This window comes from Oncorhynchus keta, chromosome 25 (assembly GCF_023373465.1).
Source record: "Oncorhynchus keta strain PuntledgeMale-10-30-2019 chromosome 25, Oket_V2, whole genome shotgun sequence".
NCBI classification, from domain to species: Eukaryota; Metazoa; Chordata; class Actinopteri; order Salmoniformes; family Salmonidae; genus Oncorhynchus; species Oncorhynchus keta.
In genome coordinates this window covers 21,161,002-21,186,400 of record NC_068445.1, presented here as the reverse complement: position 1 = coordinate 21,186,400, position 25,399 = coordinate 21,161,002, and the positions used below count along the sequence as shown (strand labels likewise).

Genomic DNA, 25,399 nt, shown 5'->3' with positions numbered 1-25,399 from the left:
CCGAGAAGCCATACATTAGTCTAAACAGTTGCAAAACTAAAACGAGAGTTTCTACTGGACAAATTGAGGTAGGTCCCGCCCCATTTCGTTCTGTTAAAGAAACGTTTTGCAACATCATTTGCGTAATGAGAATACGCCCCAGAGCACGCACAAGAGTTGTACGAAATGACGTGGAATTTGTAACTCGCTTACAAGCGCGATATCAAAGTGCGCATGATTTCGAGAGTATTTAATAAAACGAGCTACTGTAGTCTTTATTGAAGTTTCAAGTTTAAATGTGCTTATAGTTATAGTTTGCTACCAAACATGATTGTTTCTTGTGTCAGTTAGCTAACAGTAGCTTCTGCTAACTACGATAACTAAATTGATTAGAGTTCACGGAAGCAGAGCTAGCAAGCACAACTGACAGAGTTCCTACTAGCTAGGATCTTCTGGTTCTCTATCGATAGCTAGGTTATATGGCTACAGCAAGATGACTTCAACAACCACTTCGACGGGAACGTCTTGACTGGACTCGAGACGTGTCACTGATAAGCCAATGATTGACACGGTGTTGAAGCGAATGCTCATCAGTAGTTTGTTAGCTAGCATGCTAGGTAGCTACTTCCAACGACGCCGGAGCCCGCATTTATAAGCCTACCCAGTTAAGTGGTTTGCGCTCGAGACTAACGTTAGTTAGCTGTAGTTGAAGCTAACTAGCTGGTTGTATTGTAAGGACAAGAGCAAGCTGTCAAGATGGGTTCGTTGTTCCGAAGTGAAGAGATGTGTTTGGCCCAGATTTTTCTGCAGTCTGGATCGGCATACGACTGCATTAGCGAACTGGGAGAAATGGGTCTGGTGGAATTCAGAGACGTAAGTAACTTACTGATTGATTTCTTTCCAAATAAACAGTCTCATGTAACTTGCGCAGCGGTCGAAGTTAATTTCTCTTTGATGGTCCAGTTGCATTGTGAGCTGTCAGACATGATCAGGTAGGTAGAATGTTGCCCGACCCTAGCCCTTGATCATGACTCTCAAGTTCATTACATTACACGAGTTATTGGACGAAGGCGTCTTTTGTAGGGGGGAGTTTTGTTAAGATCCATGACGCTCAGCCTGAACATTAATATGCACCATTTGCGTTACGGGTTTGGAAGCATAAGGAACGTATTTTATGTAAATATACATTATTTTTAAGATAACATTTATACACACCTTGAATGGGTTAGTGTTCCCACATGGCCACATCTCCATGTTACAGCGCTTGTTTACCTGTGCTATCTAGCATGCTCTGAACACCTGTGTGTAAGCGGTAACTTGGTTTAGTTTAGTCAGATGGAGGCACCCATAGTTTATGGATCTGTGCGAAGCTACTACAGTAAGTGTAAATCAAATCAAATGTTATTTGTCACATACACATGGTTAGCAGATGTTAATGCGAGTGTAGCGAAATGCTTGTGCTTCTAGTTCCGACAATGCAGTAATAACCAACAAGTAATCTAACTAACAATTCCAAAACTACTGTCTTCTACACACACAAGTGTAGGGGGATAAAGAATATGTACATAAAGATATATGAATGAGTGATGGTACAGAGCGGCATAGGCAAGATACAGTAGATGGTATTGAGTGCAGTATATACATATGAGATGACTGTAAACAAAGTGGCATAGTTAAAGTGGCTAGTGATACATGTATTACATAAAGATGCAGTAGATGATATAGAGTACAGTTTTATGAGATGAGACATATGAGATGAATAATGTAGGGTATGTAAACATTATATTAGGTAGCATGGTTTAAAGTGGCTAGTGATATATTTTACATTTCCCATCAATTCCCATTATTAAAGTGGCTGGAGTTGAGTCAGTGTGTTGGCAGCAGCCACTCAATGTTAGTGGTGGCTGTTTAACAGTCTGATGGCCTTGAGATAGAAGCTGTTTTTCAGTCTCTCGGTCCCAGCTTTGATGCACCTGTACTGACCTCGCCTTCTGGATGATAGCGGGGTGAACAGGCAGTGGCTCGGGTGGTTGTTGTCCTTGATGATCTTTATGGCCTTCCTGTGACATCGGATGATGTAGGTGTCCTGGAGGGCAGGTAGTTTGCACCCGGTGATGCGTATATATATTTTTATTTTAAGAATTCTTTCTCGCCGATGAAAGATAAGGTGTATATATTCCGAAATTTGTATCGCAAGCGATGATTATTGATGTTTCTAAATGTTAAAACACAGCGTGGGGATTGTAGTTTGCATGAGGCAGTCATGGGCGAAGCTAATGATGTCTGAGAACTGTAGGGAGAAGGCAGAATGCCACCTAGAGTTTGAGAGCTAGAGCGTTCCGAACACAAGACTTGATAAAATAGCTTAGATCAGTGTTTCCCAACTCTGGTCCTCGAGTACCCCCAACAGCACACATTTTTGTTGTAGCCCTGGACAAAAACACCTGATTCAACTCATTGTTGTGGGTACTTGAGGAGTGGAGTTTGGAAACACTGGCTTAGATAACGTCTTGTCTAACCTAGTCTGATTAATCAGGCTGTAATACACAATTTATTGGTGTATATACAACCTGAAACATTTCTGTGCAGAATTGTGTATTTTTTTTGTACAAGCCAGAATGTTGAATACAATTAGATTTGAATTTACTCTACCATTTGTCTGTGCGGTTTGTCCTTCAGCTGCTCAAAATTGTAGACAAATTTCCAGTGGAATGTATTGTTGACCAGACTTTTTAGAGAGCCAGTAGGTATATGGTTTTATATTGGATATTCAGTTTTCTCTTGTCAATAGCTATTGAACCAAACAATACATTAAAATGGTATACTCTGAATCAGGTGAGGATGGAGAATATTCCACCCCTAATTGAAAGATAAATACAAAAAAAAGGTGAATTGTTCTCCAACGTCCCCTGATTCAGAATATACAATGTTCATTGTCATGGCGTGCTTGGTTCAATGTTTGACAATAGAAAACAACTGAATATCCAACACAATACTAAATGTACCTTGGTTCCAAACCGAACTACCAGCTTTCTGAAAAGTTGCCTAAGCAATACTTTCCTGTGGATATTTTTGTCTCAAATTTCGAGCAGCTGAAGGGCATACGGCATAGACAACCGGTGGAGTAAGTTCCAATGTCATTTCTTTCAACATTCTGGCTTGTAAGCAACATTTACACAATTTTGCACAAATGTTTGTCTGTAGATGCCAATTAATTGTGTATTACAGCCTGATTAACCAGACTATATCTAACCTTACCGAGTACAGTAGATTATGGATATGCTTGTTTACTGACACTTAATAGGATCGTGAGAAGTCTGTGGACCAGTTTGATTTCATAGTGACATCTCAAAATGTTGCTTCTTGCCCTGTAGGGTTGTGTATCAGAGAGAATGTGGAATGTTGGCGATCATTTGCAAAATCCATTCAATATCAGTTTAGACAGGTGTGTGTTTGTGGTGACAGTAACAATGTGGCTCTGCTCCTACTGTTTCAGCTCAACCCCAGCGTAAACCTATTCCAGCGGAAGTTTGTCACTGAGATAAAACGATGTGAGGAAATGGAGAGAATTCTAGGTAAGGATAAAACAGGTTGGTTTGTTCCTAACTTAAAAGCAGGAGTGAAAGTACATGTCATTTATTACGGTACGGGACTCCCTATGTGTGTGCGTGCACTTAAAAAAAAGAAGGTTTTTATAGCCTAGGTGTCATTTTTATATTTTTTTATTTCACCTTTATTTAACCAGGTAGAATAGTTGAGAACAAGTTCTCATTTGCAACTGCGACCCGGCCTAGATAAAGCAGAGCAGTGTGAGCAGACAACAGAGTTACACATGGAGTAAACAATTAACAAGTCAATAACACAGTAGAAAAAAAGGGGAGTCTATATACATTGTGTGCAAAAGGCATGAGGAGGTAGGCGAATAATTACAATTTTGCAGATTAACACTGGAGTGATAAATGATCAGATGGTCATGTACAGGTAGAGATATTGGTGTGCAAAAGAGCAGAAAAGTAAATAAATAAAAACAGTATGGGGATGAGGTAGGTGAAAGTGGGTGGGCTATTTACCAATACACTATGTACAGCTGCAGCAATCGGTTAGCTGCTCAGATAGCTGATGTTTGAAGTTGGTGAGGGAGACAAAAGTCTCCAGCTTCAGCGATTTTTGCAGTTCGTTCCAGTCACAGGCAGCAGAGTACTGGAACGAAAGGCGGCCAATTGAGGTGTTGGCTTTAGGGATGATCAGTGAGATACACCTGCTGGAGCGCGTGCTACGGATGGGTGTTGCCATCGTGACCAGTGAACTGAGATAAGGCGGAGCTTTACCGAGCATGGACTTGTAGATGACCTGGAGCCAGTGGGTCTGGCGACGAATATGTAGCGAGGGCCAGCCGACTAGAGCATACAAGTCGCAGTGGTGGGTGGTATAAGGTGCTTTAGTGACAAAACGGATGGCACTGTGATAGACTGCATCCAGTTTGCTGAGTAGAGTGTTGGAAGCCATTTTGTAGATGACATCGCCGAAGTCGAGGATCGGTAGGATAGTCAGTTTTACTAGGGTAAGCTTGGCGGCGTGAGTGAAGGAGGCTTTGTTGCGGAATAGAAAGTTGACTCTTGATTTGATTTTCGATTGGAGATGTTTGATATGAGTCTGGAAGGAGAGTTTGCAGTCTAGCCAGACACCTAGGTACTTATAGATGTCCACATATTCAAGGTCGGAACCATCCAGGGTGGTGATGCTAGTCGGGCATGCGGGTGCAGGCAGCGATCGGTTGAAAAGTATTGTCATAGAACTTCTAACATGTATTACCTTTTAATGTGGAATGAACACAACCAGCCATGATGTGTTCATCTGGTTGTCAATCACATCAAACAGGTGCTCCTGTAGGCTCCCTGCGTACGTTCTTCCACTCACAAAATTATTCCAGCATCCAAACTGTGCACCCGCAATTTGATGAATGGAAAGACGTCTGTCCCAAAACCTACACGTGTATTGTAATTGTAACAGTATAACTTTAGTCTGTCCCCTCGCCCATACTCCGTCGCGAACCAGGGACCCTCTGCAAACATCAACAACAGTCACCCACGAAGCATCATTACCCATCGCTCCACAAAAGCCGCGAGGGGAACCACTACTTCAAGGTCTCAGAGCAAGTGACGTCACCGATTGAAACGCTATTTAGCACGCACCACCGCTAACTTGCTAGCCGTTTCACATCCGTTACATAATCACATTCTGCCATTAGGCCTACACTTGTAACCCAAATTGATGCGTCCACTGCTGTCCACACGTGTCTCGGGCTTGGCCACTCATCTCCACCTTGGCAAAATGTAAGTGTTCTCGTCAAACCACAACGCAATTTGGAGCTTATACAACCCGGTTTCAAGTCAATTCGCTAAATGTTCATGCGACTGACATACAGTGAGGTTAAATAATGGTGTGATAGCCTATAGTATTCTTGGTATTTTGTGTTAGTTATTGTGATAGGCTCATGTTTTAACGGTTCGATGTACCCCCACTTTTTATTTTGCTGAGATGCTGTACTGGACCGTATAGGTTTACTTTCACCCTTGTTTAAAAGTGATGGGCATTGATGCACTCCTGAATAACTCTTTAACTTTCACACAGTTGCTGCACAAATCCCAGTCTCCATTACATGACCACTGTACAGTTCTGAGATACACTGTGCCCTGGCCAATGAGTCTCATTTAAAGGAATCTAAACTCCGGCTTAATTGGAGGCAGATGCTTGGAGATTAAATTTAGGCCCCTAAAAAAGGAAAGTACAAGGAGTGTTGAGGTAGGTTTCTCAGAGGAATGTGAGTTCCTGAGGGAAGAGCGAGAGAGTTGGCGTGAGGCAGAATAGAGACTAAGATTCAATGAAAAACACTGTAGAGTTTTTAAATGAAAACAGATTAAGCTTATTGCTAAAGATGTAGTATTTTAAACAAATAGATTCAGTGACTGTGTGTTGTGTACTAAGACTTCACTGCGTCTTTGACAGGGTACCTTCTAAGGGAAATCAAGAGAGCAGACATCCCACTTCCAGAGGGAGAAGTGAACCCGATTGCACCCCAGCCCAAGCATGTCCTGGTTATAATGGTTAGCACACTCTACCTGTCTCTCATTCTCTAAAATGTTATGAATCTTTTTTTTCATAAGAATTAAGTATTTTATTTGTCCCAAATGGCACCATATACACTGAACAAAAATATAAACAGAACATGTTTAATGTTGGTTCGCTGTTGACATCCCTGTTAGTTAACATTTCTCCTTTGCCAAGATAATCCATCCACCTGACAGTTGTGGCATATCAAGAAGCACCTTGTTCTGGGGACAATAAAAGGCCACTCTAAAATGTGCAGTTTTGTCACATCACAATGCCACAGATCTCTCAAATTTTGAGGGAGTGTGCAATTGGAATGTTGACTGCAAGAATCTCCACCAGAGCTGTTGCCAGATATTTGAATGTTAATTTCTCCAGCATAAACTGATGAAACTGGGTTTGACCAACCAAAGAATTTCAGCAAAAACTGTCAGAAACCATCCCAGGGAAGCTCATCTACATGCTCGTTGTTTACACCAGGGTCTTGACCTGACTGCTGTTCGGTGTCGTAACTGACTTCAGAAGGCAAATATTCACCTTCGATGGCCACTGGCACACTGGCCATTGGTGTGCCCTTCACGGATTAATCCCGGTTTCACCTGTACCAGGCAGACAGCGTCTGTATGGTATCGTGTGGGAGAGCGGTTTGCTGACGTCAACATTGTAAGCCGAGTGCCCCATGGTGGGGGTATGGGCAGGCATAAGCTAATTTGGATGGCTGGCATGACAATTTTGAACACTCCGAGATACCGTGACGAGATCCTGAGGCCCATTGTCGTGCCAGACATCCGCCTCCATTCAGCATAGTAATGCACTGCTCCATGTCATAAGGATCTGTTCACAATTCCTGGAAGCTGAAAATTCCCCAGTTCTTCCATGGCCTGCATACTCTCCATACATTTCACCCATTGAGCATGTTTGGGATGCTTTGGATCGACGTGTACAACAGCGCGTTCCATTTCCCGCCAATATCCAGCAACTTTGCACATCCATTTGGACAACATTCCACAGGCCAGAATTAGCAGCCTGATCAGCTCTATGTGAAGGAGATGTGTCTTGCTGCGTGAGGCAAATGGTGGTCACACCAGATACTGTTTTTTTGAAAGTATATGTGACCAACAGGATGCACATCTGTGAAATCCATAGATTAGGGCCTAATGAATTTATTTAAATTGACTGATTCCCTTATACAAACTGTAACTCAGTAAAATCCTTGAAATTGTTGCATGTTGCGTTTATAATTTTGTTCAGTTTATTTACTATATGGAGAATAGGGTGCCATTTGGGACATCCCATAGTATCATTGCTAATTGACACTATGTATGGCTGTCTCCAGGAGCAGTTGCAGAGGCTGGAGGTGGAGCTGAGCGAGGTGACCAGGAATAAGGAGAAGCTACAGAAGAACCTCCTGGAGCTGACAGAGTACACACACATGCTGCGTATCACACGCAACTTTGTGCACCGCAGCACAGAAGTAAGTCCAACAGCTCCTCCACAAAGCAAGATCCCACTACTGACCAAGTTCTCTGCCCCACTGTTTGACTTCAGAGCACTTGCTTTGGTATGCTTGAGGAGGAGACGCTAAATAGTTTAAATCACATGATTTGGCTTGGCTGCTTCCATTGTGACAATTTCTTTGCTCTTTCCTCCCCTCTATATAGGAGGTTTTGGGGATAAATCTTAGATTAGCCAAAACCTCATTCATGCAAGGGCAAAATGTAGCCTTTATTCTAGCAATGTGTTTTTCTCTCCTGGTGTGAATTTGGGGTATGTATTTTGGTATGTGTGTTCTTACGCTGTGAAAATGTTATTTTTCCTGCACGCCCAGCATGAGGAGTTCTCCTTCCTAGAGGACTCCATGATGGAGTACACTAGCATGCAGCGGCTAGGAGCCAAACTAGGGTAAGGGGCTATTAGCAGACATATAGATTTATACACACTTGTGTGTGCCTGTTTACTGTAGCACCCTGTTTCTCTCCCCTCCCCCTGCAGGTTTATATCAGGGCTGATTCAGAGGGTGAAGATAGAGGCCTTTGAGCGCATGCTGTGGAGAGTGTGTAAGGGCTACACCATTCTTAGCTACTCTGAGATTGACGAGTATTTGGAGGACCCTGACACGGTGGGTCAATCTTGTTCTGCGTAAAATATATTGTTTACCATTTTCTACAGTAAGTGCTTAGTGTGAAAGTGAAATCAAAGATAAAAGAATAAGATGCTGTTTATCACATAGCTAAATATAACAGCACCTGTGTTGGGCCTATGAGAATTAGAACCTCTCACCTCTGCAGTAATGTGTGTCTATTCTAAACCACTTCCTGTTCTATGGTTATTGCAGGGTGAGCCAACCAAGAGTGTGGTGTTCCTCATCTCTTATTGGGGTGAGCAGATCGGACAGAAAGTCAAGAAGATCTGTGACTGGTAATTAAACCTCCTCTCCCAATGACCTCCTGTTCCACTTTCAGCTTGAGGTCATTCTCTGTCAAACCATTAGGCCTAATATGTTGTCCCCAACAAGCTCTGAAGACGGTGACTTTAACCTGTGCGATAATAACATCATCTCCTCTTTTTGCCCCTCAGCTACCACTGTCATGTGTATCCATACCCTAACAGCAATGAGGAGAGGAATGACGTTGTGGAGGGACTCAGGACTCGCATCCAGGACCTGCACACTGTAAGCTCTATAAAAGCCTTGTCAGCCGGCCGCGACCGGGAGGATTGTGGGGCGACGCAAAATTGGCATAGCTTCGTCCGGGTTAGGGAGGGTTTGGCCGGTAGGGAAATCCTTGTCTTATCGCGCACCAGCGACTCCTGTGGCGGGCCCGGGCGCAGTGCAAGCTAACCAAGGTTGCCAGGTGCACGTTGTTTCCTCCGACACATTGGTGCGGCTGGCTTCCGGGTTGGATGCTCACTGTGTTAAGAAGCAGTGCGGCTTGGTTGGGTTGTGTATCGGAGGACGCATGACTTTCAACCTTCGTCTCTCCCGAAGCCGTATGGGAGTTATAGCGATGAGACAAGATAGTAGCTACTAACAGTTGGATACCACGAAATTGAGGAGAAAAAGGGGGTAAAATTTAAATAAATAAAAAAGCCTTGTCAGCAACAAGATAGTGGTTGATGCATTATTTATTAATAATTTGTTTTTAAAGGGCAAGTCTGCAGTTGAAATGATAATGAAGAGCCCTCGCCGTCTCTGTTTTGGTAAAAAGCTGAGGCAGAGCCTGGAGAAATGTAACCACTCAAATGTATATATGGAGCTCTGGATGCAAGGACTTACCATCCAAGATATAAAAATGATAGTTTTAAGCATGTTTTTGAGGCTTTAGTGTTTGTTTACATTTACAATGTTTACAAATTGATGGCGTACGAGAGTTGAACTAAGCTCATGAGGCATTTATAAGTTAGTGTTTCCCCTAAATGTATTTAACAGCGGCAATTAGAATTGCAGGAAATGAGCTTTAAAACAGCAACATTTTGCTAGTTAAAATGTAAGCTATCAATGGCTTACAGCTTAAGGTGTTCCTACTGCTGGATTTAGCTGTTGAAATATCTTGTGCTTGATGAGGCATTTTAACAAAGGAGGATGTTGCAAGACTTGTGACTTTGGCTTTTAGATAAAATAGAAAATGAAGCTTGGCTGATAGTAAAGAAGTGCTGGAGGTATCCCTCACAGAATGGGCCTTGTGCTTCTGGCTAGAGCGAGGCATGGACAGCGGGTGTTTAGAGTGATTTAGAACATTATAACTTTTTGGAAAGAAGCAGAATGGCGTGTGAGGGGTATATTTCTCAGGCGCGAGAGAAAGGGAGAGCTCTCACTCAGGCGCCAGAGCGCGTTTTCTGTCATGACCACTGTGGGGTCAAATGACTTAGCTTGTTCCTTGCTGTGTGGTAGACTTTAAAGATCAATCCTTTTGGATGTTCTACCCCCGGAGGGAAAAAATAATTGCATTAACCTCTGGTCCCAGCATATGATCTCCATGAGGACTTAGCTGAATGCTCACTCTTTGTTTTTTCTTTCTCGTTCATGCTAACATTAACACACACTCACACTAAAACTACCAGCATGCACACTCAAATTCCATCCCTAGTATGTGCATTGGAAGATTATCTCATGCACAGAACATTCTTAAACAGTCATTCATCATTTGCCCACACCCTCTTGATATTCTAAATGGATGGGAAACCCTCCCATTGTTTAAATGTAATACTATTCCTCTTTCCCTATGCTGGCTGTTCCAGGTTCTCCATAGGACAGAAGACTACCTGAGACAGGTGTTGAACAAGGCCTCTGAGTCTGTCTACACCTGGGTCATCCAGGTCAAGAAGATGAAGTCCATCTACTACATCCTCAACCTGTGCAGCTTTGACGTCACTAACAAGTGTCTGATAGCTGAGGTGTGGTGCCCTGTCAACGACCTGCCGACCCTGCGGCGGGCGCTAGAGGAAGGATCGGTCAGTCAGCTCGTTGTTACCATGGCTACCTGTGTAATGTCATTGTTGGGCTTAACTCTTTGCGTTTTGAATTGTAATGTCATTGTTTGTGACCTCCCCCTTCTAAGTTCAGTATTTGGCTAAACCAACACAAGTCACACACCTAGTCAGTATGCCCTGCTTTAGTAATGGGGTCATGGTTGTTGAAAGAGGGGAGTGGCATTGATCTTATCCTGACCACGTCTGATGATTTAAGCCATATTTAATAAACTAGACATGTTATAGGTCCTGTTGGGTCCCAATTGATGGCTATCAGGGCTTCTGTCCATTCATTAATTGCACTGGTTAATGTACATAATAAAGGTCACAGTCAGTTCAATGGCAGTAGCCCATGTCAGCGTTCTGCCAGGGGTTTTAGTCCTTTAAACATGGCTTAAATGAGTTTTCCAAAAGCGAAGCTTGAATGGTCAAAATGTATCTGAATGGTCTTAAAGTATTTGAACTTACTAGCTATTTGATAAGCTCTTAGTTTTCTGTCTTACCCTCTGGAAAATATACATTTTTATGTCAAGTTATTGGCTTGCCCTCAAAAAACCTCTATGCAACTTTTAGACTAATAACATTGCAATAATCCTGGTCTGTCTGACATTATTGACTTGCCTTCACAGAGGAAAAGTGGAGCCACAGTGCCTTCTTTTGTCAACCGTATCCCCAGCAACGACACTCCGCCTACCCTGATAAGGACCAACAAGTTCACCTCAGGCTTCCAGAGCATAGTGGAGGCCTATGGAGTGGGAAACTATAGAGAGGTTAACCCAGGTACAGTAAGACCTCATCAGTGAATGACCACTGATGAGTATATTTAGGAAGCTTTCATTAGCCCTACGGCTTTTCTGTTTGTTTGCTATGTGTATGAGCTACATGCCTGTAGCCAAAGACACATTTCCACTCCGAACAAGAATGGACAATGAACTTGAGGGATAGTTAAATGTGTATATGGAATATGATGTTTTGTCTGTCTATCAGCTCCTTACACAGTCATCACCTTCCCCTTCCTGTTTGCTGTGATGTTTGGAGACCTGGGCCATGGTATGATCATGGCTCTGTTTGCTCTCTGGATGGTGCTGTATGAAGACAACCGCAAACTGAAGCGCACAAGAAACGAGGTGAGAGGGCCAGGGAGAGGCTCTTGGGGGTGCCACTCAAATGGCACCCTATTCCCTATGTAGGGCACTAGGTTTGACCAGGCCCATATGAATAAATTAACAGGAAATCTGGTTAGCTAGATTATTTCCCTGACATTGATATTGGTGTGTTTGTATGCTCAGATCTGGAACACGTTCTTCGAGGGCCGTTACATCATCCTGATGATGGGCTTGTTCTCGGTCTATACCGGCCTCATCTACAACGACTGCTTTTCCAAGTCTCTCAACATCTTTGGCTCTGGCTGGAATGTCAACGCCATGTTTAAATCTGGAAATTGGACTTGGTTAGTACTATACTATAATCTGTTCTGTAATGTACCCAGGGCTCTAGATTAACATTTTTCATTGGTGGAACTGGTGCTCCCAATTTTAAAAAGTTAGGAGCACCACATTAATTTAAGGGCACCAGAAAATACAGCCCTTTAATGAATACTTTTGAAGCACATTGTGTCCTATAAACTAATGTAACACTGAAAATGCATACAAATACCTGTCATTGAAATTAGTCATTTGTGGAATATTAGGTGTCTACATTGTGTAAAAGCACTGTTTTCCTAATGATATGGAGTACATAGAAAATTGTACACTGTCTCTTTAAAAGAAGTCAGTTTTATGATGATGAAGTGCAAGAGATTTATCATTCATTCATTGATATGATCATTGATCTCCTGAAGATCCCTTTTCCTTATCACTGATTGAACACTCTTTTTAACATTTTTATTACATATGAATTATATGTAAAATTAAGTTTCAAAATATCAATAACAATGCATGTAACATTAAACATTAAATCACCTGATAGTTTGCTCTTTATTATAATTGTTGACTTTGGTATTTTCTTTAAAAGGGATTCCACGCTCCGCACCAATGCCTTTCTGACCCTTGATCCCATTGTCCCTGGGGTTTTCAATGGACCCTACCCTTTGGGCATTGACCCGGTAAGTACATGGCTTTATGATCCATGGTCATAAACAGCATTGTCTTGTCTCCATGTTCACTACACTCACACACATGTTATTCCCTGTCCCTTCATATGCCCTGTCCCTTCATAACCATACACACTTGCCTCTTGCCTCTCACCAACCAGAGCCAATAAAGTAAATCATGGATCATTACTCATTTTAATGTTCTTATAACAATATTTGTTTACATCACAGTTAGATTGATGGGATTGTTGTCTGTCCATACCTTAACTTGACAGGGTTTTCCTAATTTCTTCCACTATGTAGATTTGGAACTTGGCGTCAAATCGTCTGACCTTTCTGAACTCCTACAAGATGAAGATGTCTGTGATTGTGGGTATCATTCACATGAGCTTTGGGGTCATCCTAGGTGTCTTCAACCACCTGTAAGTTACAGCACACACATTCCCCACAATATCAGCACTGGAATGCTAAGAACTATATAGGATTATGGCCAACTTAAAGATATATAGTGTTCTGTTCTGAATCCTAAAAGCTCTGTTTATCCATGCAGGCACTTTAAAGCCCTGTTTGTGTCTGTGCAGACACTTTAAAGCCCTGTTGTCTGTCTGTGCAGACACTTCAGAAAGAAGTTCAACCTGTACTTAGTATTCCTCCCGGAGCTGCTGTTCCTGCTGTGTCTGTTTGGCTACCTGGTCTTCATGATCATCTACAAGTGGCTGGCCTTCTCTGCCCGTGACTCCCAGGTGGCCCCCAGCATCCTCATACACTTCATCAACATGTTCCTCATGCAGGGGGACGGGGTGCCGCCCCTCTTCCCAGGACAGGTACAAAGATGGGGATCGCACCGTGCTTGTGTCCCAAATGGCATCCTATTCCCTATATAGTGCACTACTATAGAGCCCTGGTCAAAAGTAGTGTACTATATAGGGAATAGTGTGGCATTTCGGACGCACCCACTGGGAAAAGGGAGTGGTTTTCCAAGTGGGTGTGAAGACATGTATACAAGCCCAACCCGCTCCAAAGATACTTCGGTGAGACTAACAGACCTGTCTGTTGTGTCCCTCTGCTACGATAGGTTGGGCTGCAGGTGTTCCTGGTGTTAATTGCTATACTATCAGTGCCTGTCTTACTGCTGGGGAAACCAGTTTACCTCTACTTGCTGCACAACGGGGGTGCCAACCTCATGGGAATGTACAGGGTGAGGTTTTGTGTGTCTGTTTCTGACCTCAAGAGTCATGGGCGTGTGTAGTTTCTCCATATGGGTCTGTGTTCTGGTTGTAACAGTATGCTGGTGTGTAGTCTGTTTATAGGAGTGTGTTCTGGTTGTAACAGTGTGGTGTTTGTGTGTGTCCCTCCCCAGGGTTATGAGCGTGTGCGGCGGCACAGCGAGGAAGAGCTTTCCCTGATGAGGGCTCATGACATGGAGGAGGGCAGTGTCCACAATGACCTCTCCACTAGCAGAGAGCAGCAGAAAGAAGAGGTTAGCTGATGACAACACCATCACCACCTCCGACTAGCCTCTCAGTCAGGCATCAGTACACTACAGTATGGGTACTAGGGTTGAATGGCAGGAACCCAGTTACTGCCCAAAACCACTCCCCGGGGTAAATAACTGACAAACCGGTAAATTGTATGCAATGTCTAAATATTTTCTACGGCCTCATGATGAATCAACGCTCAGGTGGGAAGAGACAGCCCATCTCAGTATGTGTAGTGTAGTTCACAATGCATGCAGACCTACTTGAAGAATAATCTCATCTTGGTAACTTTTTTCTTGTGACACGTAGACCTATATTTGCTTTTGCATATGTAATATAGAGACTTAATGCGTGTCTAATCTATCTATCTGGCTTTTGCGGGTCACCTTTTTTAATCATGAAGATTAAAAAATAATAATAATAATTGCAGCTGCTGTGTTTTAAAATAGCTTATCACTCGAATATCGTTGCTTTAAATCCATGCACCCATGAGCACTCTGTCTTTCTCTCTCGCCATCAACTCCATTCAAATTGCATCCACAATGGATCATCCTGTTCTAGATTGATATATAGATGTCCTAGCCTACCCCTTTCAGGTAATCAATTCAATGCAATATTAGCCTTGTATTTCGCTCATTAATAATGGGTTATGTATAATAAGCTTAACTTATAGCCTCTCTCTTGCTTAGTACATAACCACCTGTGCTCCGCTGGCCTTTCTCTTGGAGTCCCATGCAGGAAAATCTAGACTAGATTAGTGTAACCGATGTGAAATGGCTAGCTAGTTAGCGGGGTGCTCGCTAATAGTGTTTCAATCGGTGACATCACTCGCTCTGAGACCTTGAATTAGTTGTTCCCCTTGCTCTGTAAGGGCTGCGGCTTTTGTGGAGTGATGGGTAATGATGCTTCGAGGGTGGCTGTTGTCGATGTGTGCAGAGGTTCCCTGGTATGAAACAAGGTAGGGGCGAGGAGAGGGACAGAAGCTATACTCTTATGATACATTGATGGACATTCCTTTTTTTTTTTTTTTGCACTTATACCGAAGAGCGATGCAAGCTCTGTTTTGCTGAATGTTAAATACAGCAACCAATAGAACTCACAGGTAGTTTGAAAGAAGAGCGAATGCGTAATGGCGGTAGGCTATAGCAGTTATTTATTCAGACCCATTTTTTATGAGCAAGTTCTCATTTACAATTTATGTACAAGTTCTCATTTACAACTGCGACCTGGCCAAGATAAAGCAAAGCAGTGCAACACAGAGTTACACATGGAATAAACAAACATTCAGTCAATAATACAGTACAGAAAGTCTATATACAGTGTGTGCAAATGAGGTAGGATGACGGAGGTAAGGCAATAAATAGGCCATAGTGGCCAAATAATTACAATTTAGCAATTAAACACTGGAGTGGTAGATGTGTACAAGTAGAGATACTAGGGTGCAAAGGAGAAAAAATAAATCAAATGGATAAAAGTATGGGGATGAGGTAGTTGGATGGGCTATTTACAGATGGGCTATGTGCAGTGATCTGTGAGCTTCTCTGACAGCTGGTGCTTAAAGCTAGTGAGGGAGATATGAGTCTCCAGCGTCAGTGATTTTTGCAGTTTGATCCAGTAATTGGCAGCAGAGAACTGGAAGGAAAGGCGGCCGAAGCAGGAATTGGCTTTGGGGGTGGGTGACCAGTGAAATATATCTGCTGTAGTACGTGCTACGGGTGGCTGCTGCTATGGTGAGCTGAGATAAGGTGGGGCTTTACCGAGCAAAGACTTATTGATGACCTGGAGCCAGGTGGTTTGGCGACCAATATGAAGCGAGGGCCAGCCAACGAGCGCATACAGGTCGCAGTGGTGGGTATTATATGGGGCTTCAGTGACAAAACGGGTGGCACTGTGATAGCAAATTGGATGCATTCTGAGTAGAGTGTTGGAGGCTATTTTGTAAATGACATCGCCGAAGTCAAAGATCGGTAGGATAGTCAGTTTTACGAGGTTATGTTTGGCAGCATGAGTGAAGGATGCTTTGTTGTGAAATAGGAAGCTGTTTCTAGATTTAATTTTGGATTTGTGATGCTTAATGTCAGTCTGGAAGGAGAGTTTACAGTCTAACCAGACACCTATGTATTTGTAGTTGTCCACATATTCTAAGTCAAAACCGTCCAGAGTAGTGATGCTGGGCGGGTGGGCAGGTGTGGACAGCAATCGGTTGAAGAGCATGCATTTAGTTTTACTCGCATTTAAAAGGAGTTGGAGGCCACGGAAGGAGAGTTGTATGGCATTGAAGCTCGTCTGGAGGTTAGTTAACTTCTCTAGGGTAGGGTGCAGCATTTGGAATTTTGGATGAAAAGCATGCCCAAATTAAACTGCCTTCTACTCAGGCCCAGAAGATAGGAGATGCATAGCATTAGTAGATTTGGATAGAAAACACTCTAAAGTTTCCAAAACTGTTAAAAATGTCTGAGTATAACAGAACTGATTTGGCAGGCGAAAACCTGAGAGAAATCCATTCAGGAAGTAGGATTGTTGTTGTTGTAGTTTTCTATTCAATGCCATTACAGTATCCATTGACTTAGGACTCAAATTGCAGTTCCTCTGCATTCCACTAGATGTCAAGTCTTTAGAAATTATTTCAGGCTTGTATTCTGAAAAATGAGGGAGTAAGAGCAGTCTGAATGAGTGGACCCTGCAGTGTCAGAGATTTTTCATGCGCGTGACCGAGAGTGCCTTTCTTGTTTACCTTTTATATTGATGACGTTATTGTCCAGGTGAAATATTATTGATTTATTTAGGCTAAAAACAACCTGACGATGGAATATAAACATCGTTTGACATGTTTCTATGAACTTTACGGATACAATTTGGATTTTTTTGTCTGCCTGTTGTGACTGCGTTTGAGCCTGTGGATTACTGAATAAAACGCTCAAACAAAACTGGGGTTTTCGGATATACAGAGAGACTATCGAACAAAAGGAACATTTTATTGAATAAATGAATGTCTTCTGAGTGCAAACATGAAGATCGTCAAAAGTAAGTGATGAATTTTATCTCTATTTCTGACTTGTGTAACTCTTCTGCTTGGCTGGTTACTGTTTGTAATGATTTGTCTGCTGGGCTATGTTCTCAAATAATTGTAAGGTATGCTTTCGCCGTAAAGTATTTTTGAAATCTGACACCGTGGTTGGATTCACAAGAAGTTCATCTTTAAACCTATGTAAAATAGTTGTATCTTTTCTGAATTTTTATAATGAATATTTCTGTATTTGAGTTTGGCGCTCTGCAATCTCACCAGATTGCATAGCGGAGAAGGTATGGTGGATTTCGAAATGGTCGGTGATCTGTTTGTTAATTTGGCTTTCAGGGTAAGATAGATAGGTCTGTAGCAGTTTGTCTAGAGTGTCTCCCGGTCTCTCGCGGTCATCCCCCTCTTCAAAGGGGGAGACACTAAAATCACATTCCTATCTTAACAAAAACTCAAATTGGATGAAAACTTAACAGATATAGGGGGCATCCATTCCAAGTTACCGTATTTGGTCCATACAGTTTTTAATAACATCACACAATGAAAAAAAATATTACATTCGTTTTCTACATCTCCCCACTGACCATTCTCCAAATTCTTTGTTAGAATTGTTCCATTCTCCACTTTTGGGACGGTAAGAGTTTTGGACGGGCAAAATTCTCTGGGGACTAAAGTACATTCCTTTAGTTCAGTGGTCGCCAACCGGTCGATCGTGATCTTCAAGGCACTCCTAGTCGATCACCAAATATTTCTGTAGAAAAGCCAACGAACGATAGGCTTGCGCTCCTTTTTTAAAAATCGTGTTGAGCTGTTGCCGGTAGGTGCACTTGATTCAAAACTCCGCCTACCCGGCGAACCGTAAAATCTGTGACTAAATCGAGTGCTCCTGCTCTGCTGCCCAATCGGCTAGATCAAATCACCGTGGCTACAGAGCTTCCATGACCCTGGCCACAACCAAGTTTAATAGGCTACTAGCCAGCGTAAGATTTAATCACTTTTAAAACCATGACCACCGAGAGACTCAACGATTACAGCAAAGCACTGCTGTTTTTCTGATTTGAGTTGAAGTTTATATTCAGCACTGTCACTTTTTATTCAACACTTACGAACGCTCTTCTCCGTACTTCCGCTCTGGCTGCAGCTGCAATGAATGAGTTGCCAAGTATCGATAGCCCTGCGTTTTTATTATTAGCAGCTCGTGTCGATTTTATAATATTAAGGAATATTTAACTTTCTCTGGTCATAGGAACAACATGAATTTGTGCATGAGGCAGATGCGGTGCGACTCTAGTTTTACCATCAGGTGGAAGACTGTCCCCTCTCTTTGGGCAGTCTCACCGGAGGAAGGGAAGGAGAGAGCAGGTGGAAGACGCTGTCCCCTCTCTTTGGGCAGTCTCACCGGAGGAAGGGAAGGAAAGAGCAGGTGGAAGACGCTGTCCCCTCTCTTTGGGCAGTCTCACCGGAGGAAGGGAAGGAAAGAGCAGGTGGAAGACTCTGTCCCCTCTCTTTGGGCAGTCTCACCGGAGGAAGGGAAGGAAAGAGCAGGTGGAAGACGCTGTCCCCTCTCTTTGGGCAGTCTCACCGGAGGAAGGGAAGGAGAGAGCAGGTGGAAGACGCTGTCCCCTCTCTTTGGGCAGTCTCACCGGAGGAAGGGAAGGAAAGAGCAGGTGGAAGACTCTGTCCCCTCTCTTTGGGCAGTCTCACCGGAGGAAGGGAAGGAAAGAGCAGGTGGAAGACGCTGTCCCCTCTCTTTGGGCGGTCTCACCGGAGGAAGGGAAGGAGAGAGCAGGTGGAAGACTCTGTTCCCTCTCTTTGGGCAGTCTCACCGGAGGAAGGGAAGGAGAGAGCAGGTGGAAGACGCTGTCCCCTCTCTTTGGGCAGTCTCACCGGAGGAAGGGAAGGAGAGAACAGGGACCGTGAGAGGAGGTTGGGGAAAAATTAGTTTTGAATGGTCATCCAACTCGGGCATCTTTCTAGAGCTCTGACTTTTCGACCTGAAGATCATTGAGGTATTGATTTGATCTCGTTGACTATCAGATGCAGGTACCATCAGTCCTGTAATATAAAAAAAGCTAACTGTTATGTTCATGCTCCACAGTGCCTCACGAGTGCTAAACCAACTGATCTAATTTTGTTTTGCGAAAAAGCTTGCGTTTTGAAATATAACATGGTCTGACTAACAATATTGGCAGGCCAATCATATAGCCAATATGGGTGGTAATGTATTAGGCCTACTGCCCAAACCTCATTCTTACAAAACTGTTTGGGTTAATGTAAAAAATAAAATGTATAGATATTTTTTATCTGAGCAGTAGATCTCAGCTTGCTTTTTGAATGCGAAAGTTTTCTTGACTCAAAGGTTGGTTACCACTGCTTTAGTTGATACTAAAAGGGTAGAGAGTACCCTCCTGCTTAATTTCCAACCGTGTGAACGGTTGTCCATCCAACAGCTCCCCTCTTTGGGAGAGAGAAAGAGGCCTGGTTACGGTCACCCCCCCACCCCCTCCCCTCCCCAGTCTGATGTGACCCATTCTGATCATCAGAGGACAGTCATGACAAGAGCATATAGCTAGCTACATCTATGGGCTTTTGTTTTTCTTTTGTGTGTAATGTGCAATATCCCATATGTATTAGATAACGGCACAATCATTTGGGCTTCGGCCCATTAAATGTTGTAAATGTAGGGCTTATAAAATGTCTAATATATGTCTCACCAGGCTCCGGTAGCATCAGGTTTGAATTTTCATGCTGATCTAAATTCTAATCAAATCTAGACACAATTATATGATTTTGAATGACACTTCCGGTTTTGGCGGGAAATACCGGGTTACCTGGGATTATTTATTTTTTCTCTCGGGACGAACATTTTCTAAAATACTGGAAAAATATTAAACCCTAAGGAGGATCCAATACTTTCAGTACCCATGTCTTTTTTTTTATCTTTTTTTTTTTTCCAGTTTGACTTTGGGGATGTGTTCCTGCACCAGTCTATTCACACCATAGAGTACTGCCTGGGCTGCATCTCCAACACAGCCTCCTACCTGCGCCTCTGGGCTCTGAGTCTGGCACATGCCCGTGAGTATCACCGCACCTAAACAGTTTGGTAAATTCATCTTTCTGATGGATGAGCATTTTAAAGTTAATTTTATTGTGAGAGTGGAACACATTGGAAATAAGCCTTGTGTTAACTTATTACAAATATATGTATGTATGTATATGTATGTATATGTATGTATGTATATGTATGTATATGTATGTATATGTATGTATATGTATGTATATGTATGTATATGTGTGTATGTATATGTGTATATATGTATATATGTATGTATATGTATATATGTATGTATATGTGTATGTATATGTATATATGTATGTATATGTGTATATATATGTATATGTATATGTTTTTTTTGTCTCTGACTTGAAGCCTTCTTTTTAGTTAACACATACATTTAATTAAATCAGAGACTGATGTGACGTTTATTTGTCCTTGCTCCCCCAGAGCTGTCGGAGGTGCTGTGGTCCATGGTGATGCGGGTGGGCCTGCGGATGGACACCAGTCTAGGCATCATGTTTCTGGTGCCAGTGTTTGGGATATTCGCTGTGCTCACTGTGTCTATCCTCCTGGTTATGGAGGGACTGTCTGCCTTCCTCCATGCTCTCAGGCTGCACTGGTTGGTTATTTACTAAACTTGCAGAATTGACAGTGTAGTACAGGAAATCTGTGTAAAAATGCAACACATCACGCCTTTATAATGCTTTGATTAATTTGTACTCTATATTCAGTGATCTCTCTTCTCTCTCCATAGGGTGGAGTTCCAAAATAAGTTCTACAGTGGGACTGGAATCAAGTTTGTTCCCTTTGCCTTCTCCCTCCTGCCCTCTAGCTTTGAACATGATGGCTTGCTGTGAATGGGACACAATGCTCCCGCCCTCCGAGGCAAACTGCCACAATGTACCAGCAGGATCCAGTGCTATTGAGCTAGCCTGCGTACCAGTCTCTTTGTGCCATCATGCCACTCCTTTTCATGCCAAACATGATCATCTACAAGTGGCTGGCCTTCTCTGCCCGCGACATGTGATGGCACAAAACGATTGGTACCCTAACTACTATTGAGCCTCATCGATGTACAGTTCAATTTCATAGTGTTTTTTTATACTATTTGATGTACTGACTGACTGCCTTACATATGTACAAACAAATGTCAACATATCATGCTCTATTTTCAATTGAATGATATTCTGGGTTACCAAAACTTTGCAAAGAAAAGCCTCATTCAGTCTTGGTTGAAAATGAAAGTATTTTTAGATGAATGTAGGAGCGGGATGTACATTTTCTTTTATAAAAAATAAAGTTGGAATGAGAGTTTAGCATTTGGCTTAACTATAGTGGTGCATATATTCAAGAGAAAATGTATGCATACTGTTGTGCTGAATGTTAGCAAAAATGTCCTAACACATGTTGCCTATGCCTCCATCGCTTTGTGGGAGACTACTCTTAACTGTACATTCCATCGATGGAAATTGAATGTATAGCTCAAGACATCATTCACAGAGATAGTTCTGCTGGTCAAGAGCCATTTTAATGACACCAACAATCCCCGATTAGGAATAAAGCAGGTACTGGACCAGTGCAGCAATCAATTCTTGCTGAAGCTTTTTCCTATATTCCCATCCTGTAGCACCATAGCCGGAGAATGTCATTTTTGTTGTTGGGTAATGGCATTGTACCTTAAAGATGAAAAAAGAAGGGGTATAATTGATTTGATATATATATATAAAATGATAACCCTTTTTTCATCTTTAAGGTACAATATATACAGTACCAGTCAAAAGTTTGGGTTTTTCTTTATTTTTTTACTATTTTCTACATTGTGGAATAATAGTGAAGACATCGTAACTATGAAATAACACAAGGAATAATGTAGTAACCAAAAAAGTGTTTAAAAAATCCAAATATATGAGATTCTTTGAAGTAGCCACCCTTTGTGGTCAAATTACCCTTACACGACGTGGAGGTGTCTTTTGGGTCATTGTCCTGTATGATAGTCCCACTAAGCGTAAACCAGATGGCATGATGTATCGCTGCAGAATGCTGTGGTAGCCATGCTGGTTGTGTGCCTTGAATTCTAAATAAACCACTGACACAGTCACCAGCAAAGCACCATAACACCACCTCCATGCTTCATGGTGGGAACCACAAATGCAGAGATCATCCATTTACCTACTTTGTGTCTCACAAAGACACGGTGGTTGGGACCAAATATCTCAAATTTGAACTCATCAGATCAAAGGACAGATTTCCAACGGTCTAATGTCCATTGCTCGTGTTTCTTGGCCCAATTAACTCTTATTATTGGTGTCCTTTAGTAGTGGTTTCTTTGCTGCAATTTGACCATGAAAGCCTGATTCACGTGGTCTCTGAACTGTTGATGTTGAGATGTGTCTGTTACTTGAACTCTGAAGCATTTATTTGGGCTGCAATTTCTTGAGGTGCCGTTAACTATAATGAACTTATCCTCTACAGCAGAGGTACCTCTGTCCTCCTTTCCTGTGGCAGTCCTCATGAAAGCCAATTTCATCATACCATTTGATGGTTTTTGTGACTACATTTTCCAGATTGACTGCCCATGTCTTAAAGTAATGATGGATTGTTGTTTATCTTTGCTTATTTGAGCTGTTCTTGCCATAACATGGACGTAGCCCTATTTAGTAAAATACCATCTTCTGTATACCACCCCTACCTTGTCACAACACAACTAATTTGCTCCAATGCATTAAGAAGCAAAGAAATTCCACAAATGAACTTTTAACAAGGCACACCTGTTAATTGAAATGCATTCCAGGTGACTACCTCATGAAGCTGATTGAGAGAATGCCAAGAGTGTGCAAAGCTGTCATAAAGGCAAAGGGTGGCTACTCTGAAGAATCTCAAATATAATGACATTTTTTATTTGTTTAACACTTTTTTGTTTACTGCATGATTCCATATGTTTTCTTTAATAGTTTTGATGTCTTCACGATTACTCTACAATGTAGAAAACAGTCAAAATAAAGAAAACCCTTGAATGAGAAGGTGTCAACTTTTGACTGCTACTGTATATATATATTGTATTTGTCTAAATGGTATTAAACCCTTTGAAGAGGAGCTAATTGATTTAATTGTGATTACCATGTAACAGAACTTTATGGGGAGCTTGCACCATTTCATTGTAAACTGATTTTCTGTGTTATCAAACCTCAATGAGCTGTATGTTATTGATGCTTAAATATGCTCCTAATGCAGGATTCTATGGGAAATGCTGCTGTGAAGTTGAGATGAGGTCATGTCAAAATAGTGGCTAGAAAGACTTCTACAACTATGATCACCACTAATTCTTAGAAAGGTGTAGTGTGTCATTAGCTTCTTGTCATCTAATCCTTGATAACACAATCTGTGGTTTGTTGAACGGTTGCTGTAAATGTCTGTTCCTGGTCTAGATGTAATCATATTTATTTTAAAGAGTAATGTAACTACTTGATTACTTTGCGTCATTAAAAAGTCCATACTTAGGGGTATCCATACATTCCTCTGTTTTGGCTTTGCATAATTATTTTCTTTTTTTAAATGGTGAACATGTTGTCAAAATATGACATGTCACTTGTGAATAAACCTGATGATTTGATTGAAAAAGTATAGAGGCCAAGCATTCCTGACTGAATTTGGACATGCACACTGTTTTTGAAAGCAAAAATTGCTTTCAATCATAACTCGACTTGAAATTAGCCAACACAGACAATGACATGCTTTTCGAGTGTGCTGAGGAGTAAGATGTCAGGAGTGACTGGGCAACTACTAGACTAGTAACATTAAATTGTTACAGCTGCATTGACCTAATGTAACCTCCATTATTTGTGATCTGGAATCTGTTCTATTCCATCTAAGGCAAAGAGGAAAATAGTTCCAAAAAGCCAGGGGAGCAGGGCACAGATACAACTGCTGCTCAGAGATTTACCTCTTGTATGTTAGTTCTCTTGCATATCTGTGATGTGCTGGTTAGGTCTAATGACTCAAACTGGAGTAAGAAAGGTTGCATGGATAGTTTTATTCAAATAGGCCTATCGTAACAATTCTTGTGAGTATAGTATTAAGAGATGAAGGTTTTGATTTCTCTTTTTTTTTGCTTTGGCACTCGTCTTTAGGATTGAGTACAGAGGATTAGCTCCTGAGCTCCTGGAGAAGAAGGCTGTTAAGGCTGCATTCAGTCCAGGCAACAAGGATGAGATGGAATACTGCTACCCAATCCTCATCTCATTCCTGTGCAATCTGACTGATAGGTATGTTAGGCCTACATGTTTTGCTCTAGCCTCACATACAAGAAACTGACAAAATATAGGAAACACCAACATAAAGTGTCGTTAGGCCACCACGAGCCAGAGCTGCTTCAAACGGCCTGTTTAAAGGTCTTACTTACATCGGCTACGGAGAGCGTGATAACACAGTAATCCGGAACAGCTGATGCGCTCATGCATGCTTCAGTGTTACTTGCCTTGAAGCGAGCATAGAAGTAGTTTAGCTCATCTGGTAGGCTCGTATCACTGGGCAGCTCGTGGCTGTACTTCCCTTTGTAGTCTGTAATAGTTTGCAAGCCCTGCCACATCCGACGAGCGTCGGAGCTGGTGTAGTACAATTCAATCTTAGTCCAGTATTGACGCTTCTCCTGTTTAATGGTTCGTTTGAGGGCATATCGGGATTTCTTATAAGCTTCCGGGTTAGTGTCCCCCTCCTTGAAAGCTGCAGCTCTATCATTTAGCTCAGTGAGGATGTTGCCTGTAATCCATGGCTTCTGGTTGGGGAATGTACATTCAGTCACTGTGGGGACATCGTCATTGATGCACTTATTGATGAAGCCAGTGACTGATGTGCTGTACTCAATCGGAAGAATCCAGGAACATATTCCATTCTGTGATAGCAAAACAGTCCTGTAGCTTAGCATCTGCTTCATCTGACCACTTTCTTATTGATCGAGTCACTGGTGCTTCCTGCTTTAGTTTTTGCTTGTAAGCAGGAACCAGGAGGATAAAATAATGGTCAGATTTGCCAAATGTAGGCCAAGGGAGAGCTTTGTATGCGTTTCTGTGTGTGGTGGTCTAGAGTTTTTTTCCCCTCTGGTTGCACATTTAACATGCTGGTAGGAATGAGGTAAAACGGATTTGAGTTTCCCTGCATTAAGGTCCTCGGACACTAGGTGCGCCACCTCTGGATGACCGTTTTCC

The 25,399-nt window shown here is 42.2% G+C and overlaps 1 protein-coding gene across 1 annotated transcript; it reads left to right on the top strand.

Moving 5' to 3' along the window:
- Nucleotides 1–137: 137 nt before the first annotated feature.
- LOC118358397 (V-type proton ATPase 116 kDa subunit a 2-like) lies at nucleotides 138–23,712 on the top strand. Its single transcript, XM_035736186.2, has 20 exons — nucleotides 138–852; nucleotides 3,476–3,554; nucleotides 5,986–6,083; nucleotides 7,424–7,561; nucleotides 7,916–7,989; nucleotides 8,080–8,206; nucleotides 8,423–8,505; nucleotides 8,665–8,758; nucleotides 10,324–10,536; nucleotides 11,184–11,334; nucleotides 11,542–11,681; nucleotides 11,844–12,004; nucleotides 12,568–12,658; nucleotides 12,950–13,068; nucleotides 13,260–13,470; nucleotides 13,722–13,844; nucleotides 14,007–14,126; nucleotides 20,098–20,215; nucleotides 20,646–20,817; nucleotides 20,953–23,712. Exons 1-20 carry the CDS (start codon nucleotides 736–738, stop codon nucleotides 21,053–21,055), a joined length of 2,532 nt encoding a protein of 843 aa, XP_035592079.1. The 5' UTR covers nucleotides 138–735; the 3' UTR covers nucleotides 21,056–23,712.
- The last annotated feature ends 1,687 nt before the right edge of the window (nucleotides 23,713–25,399 follow it).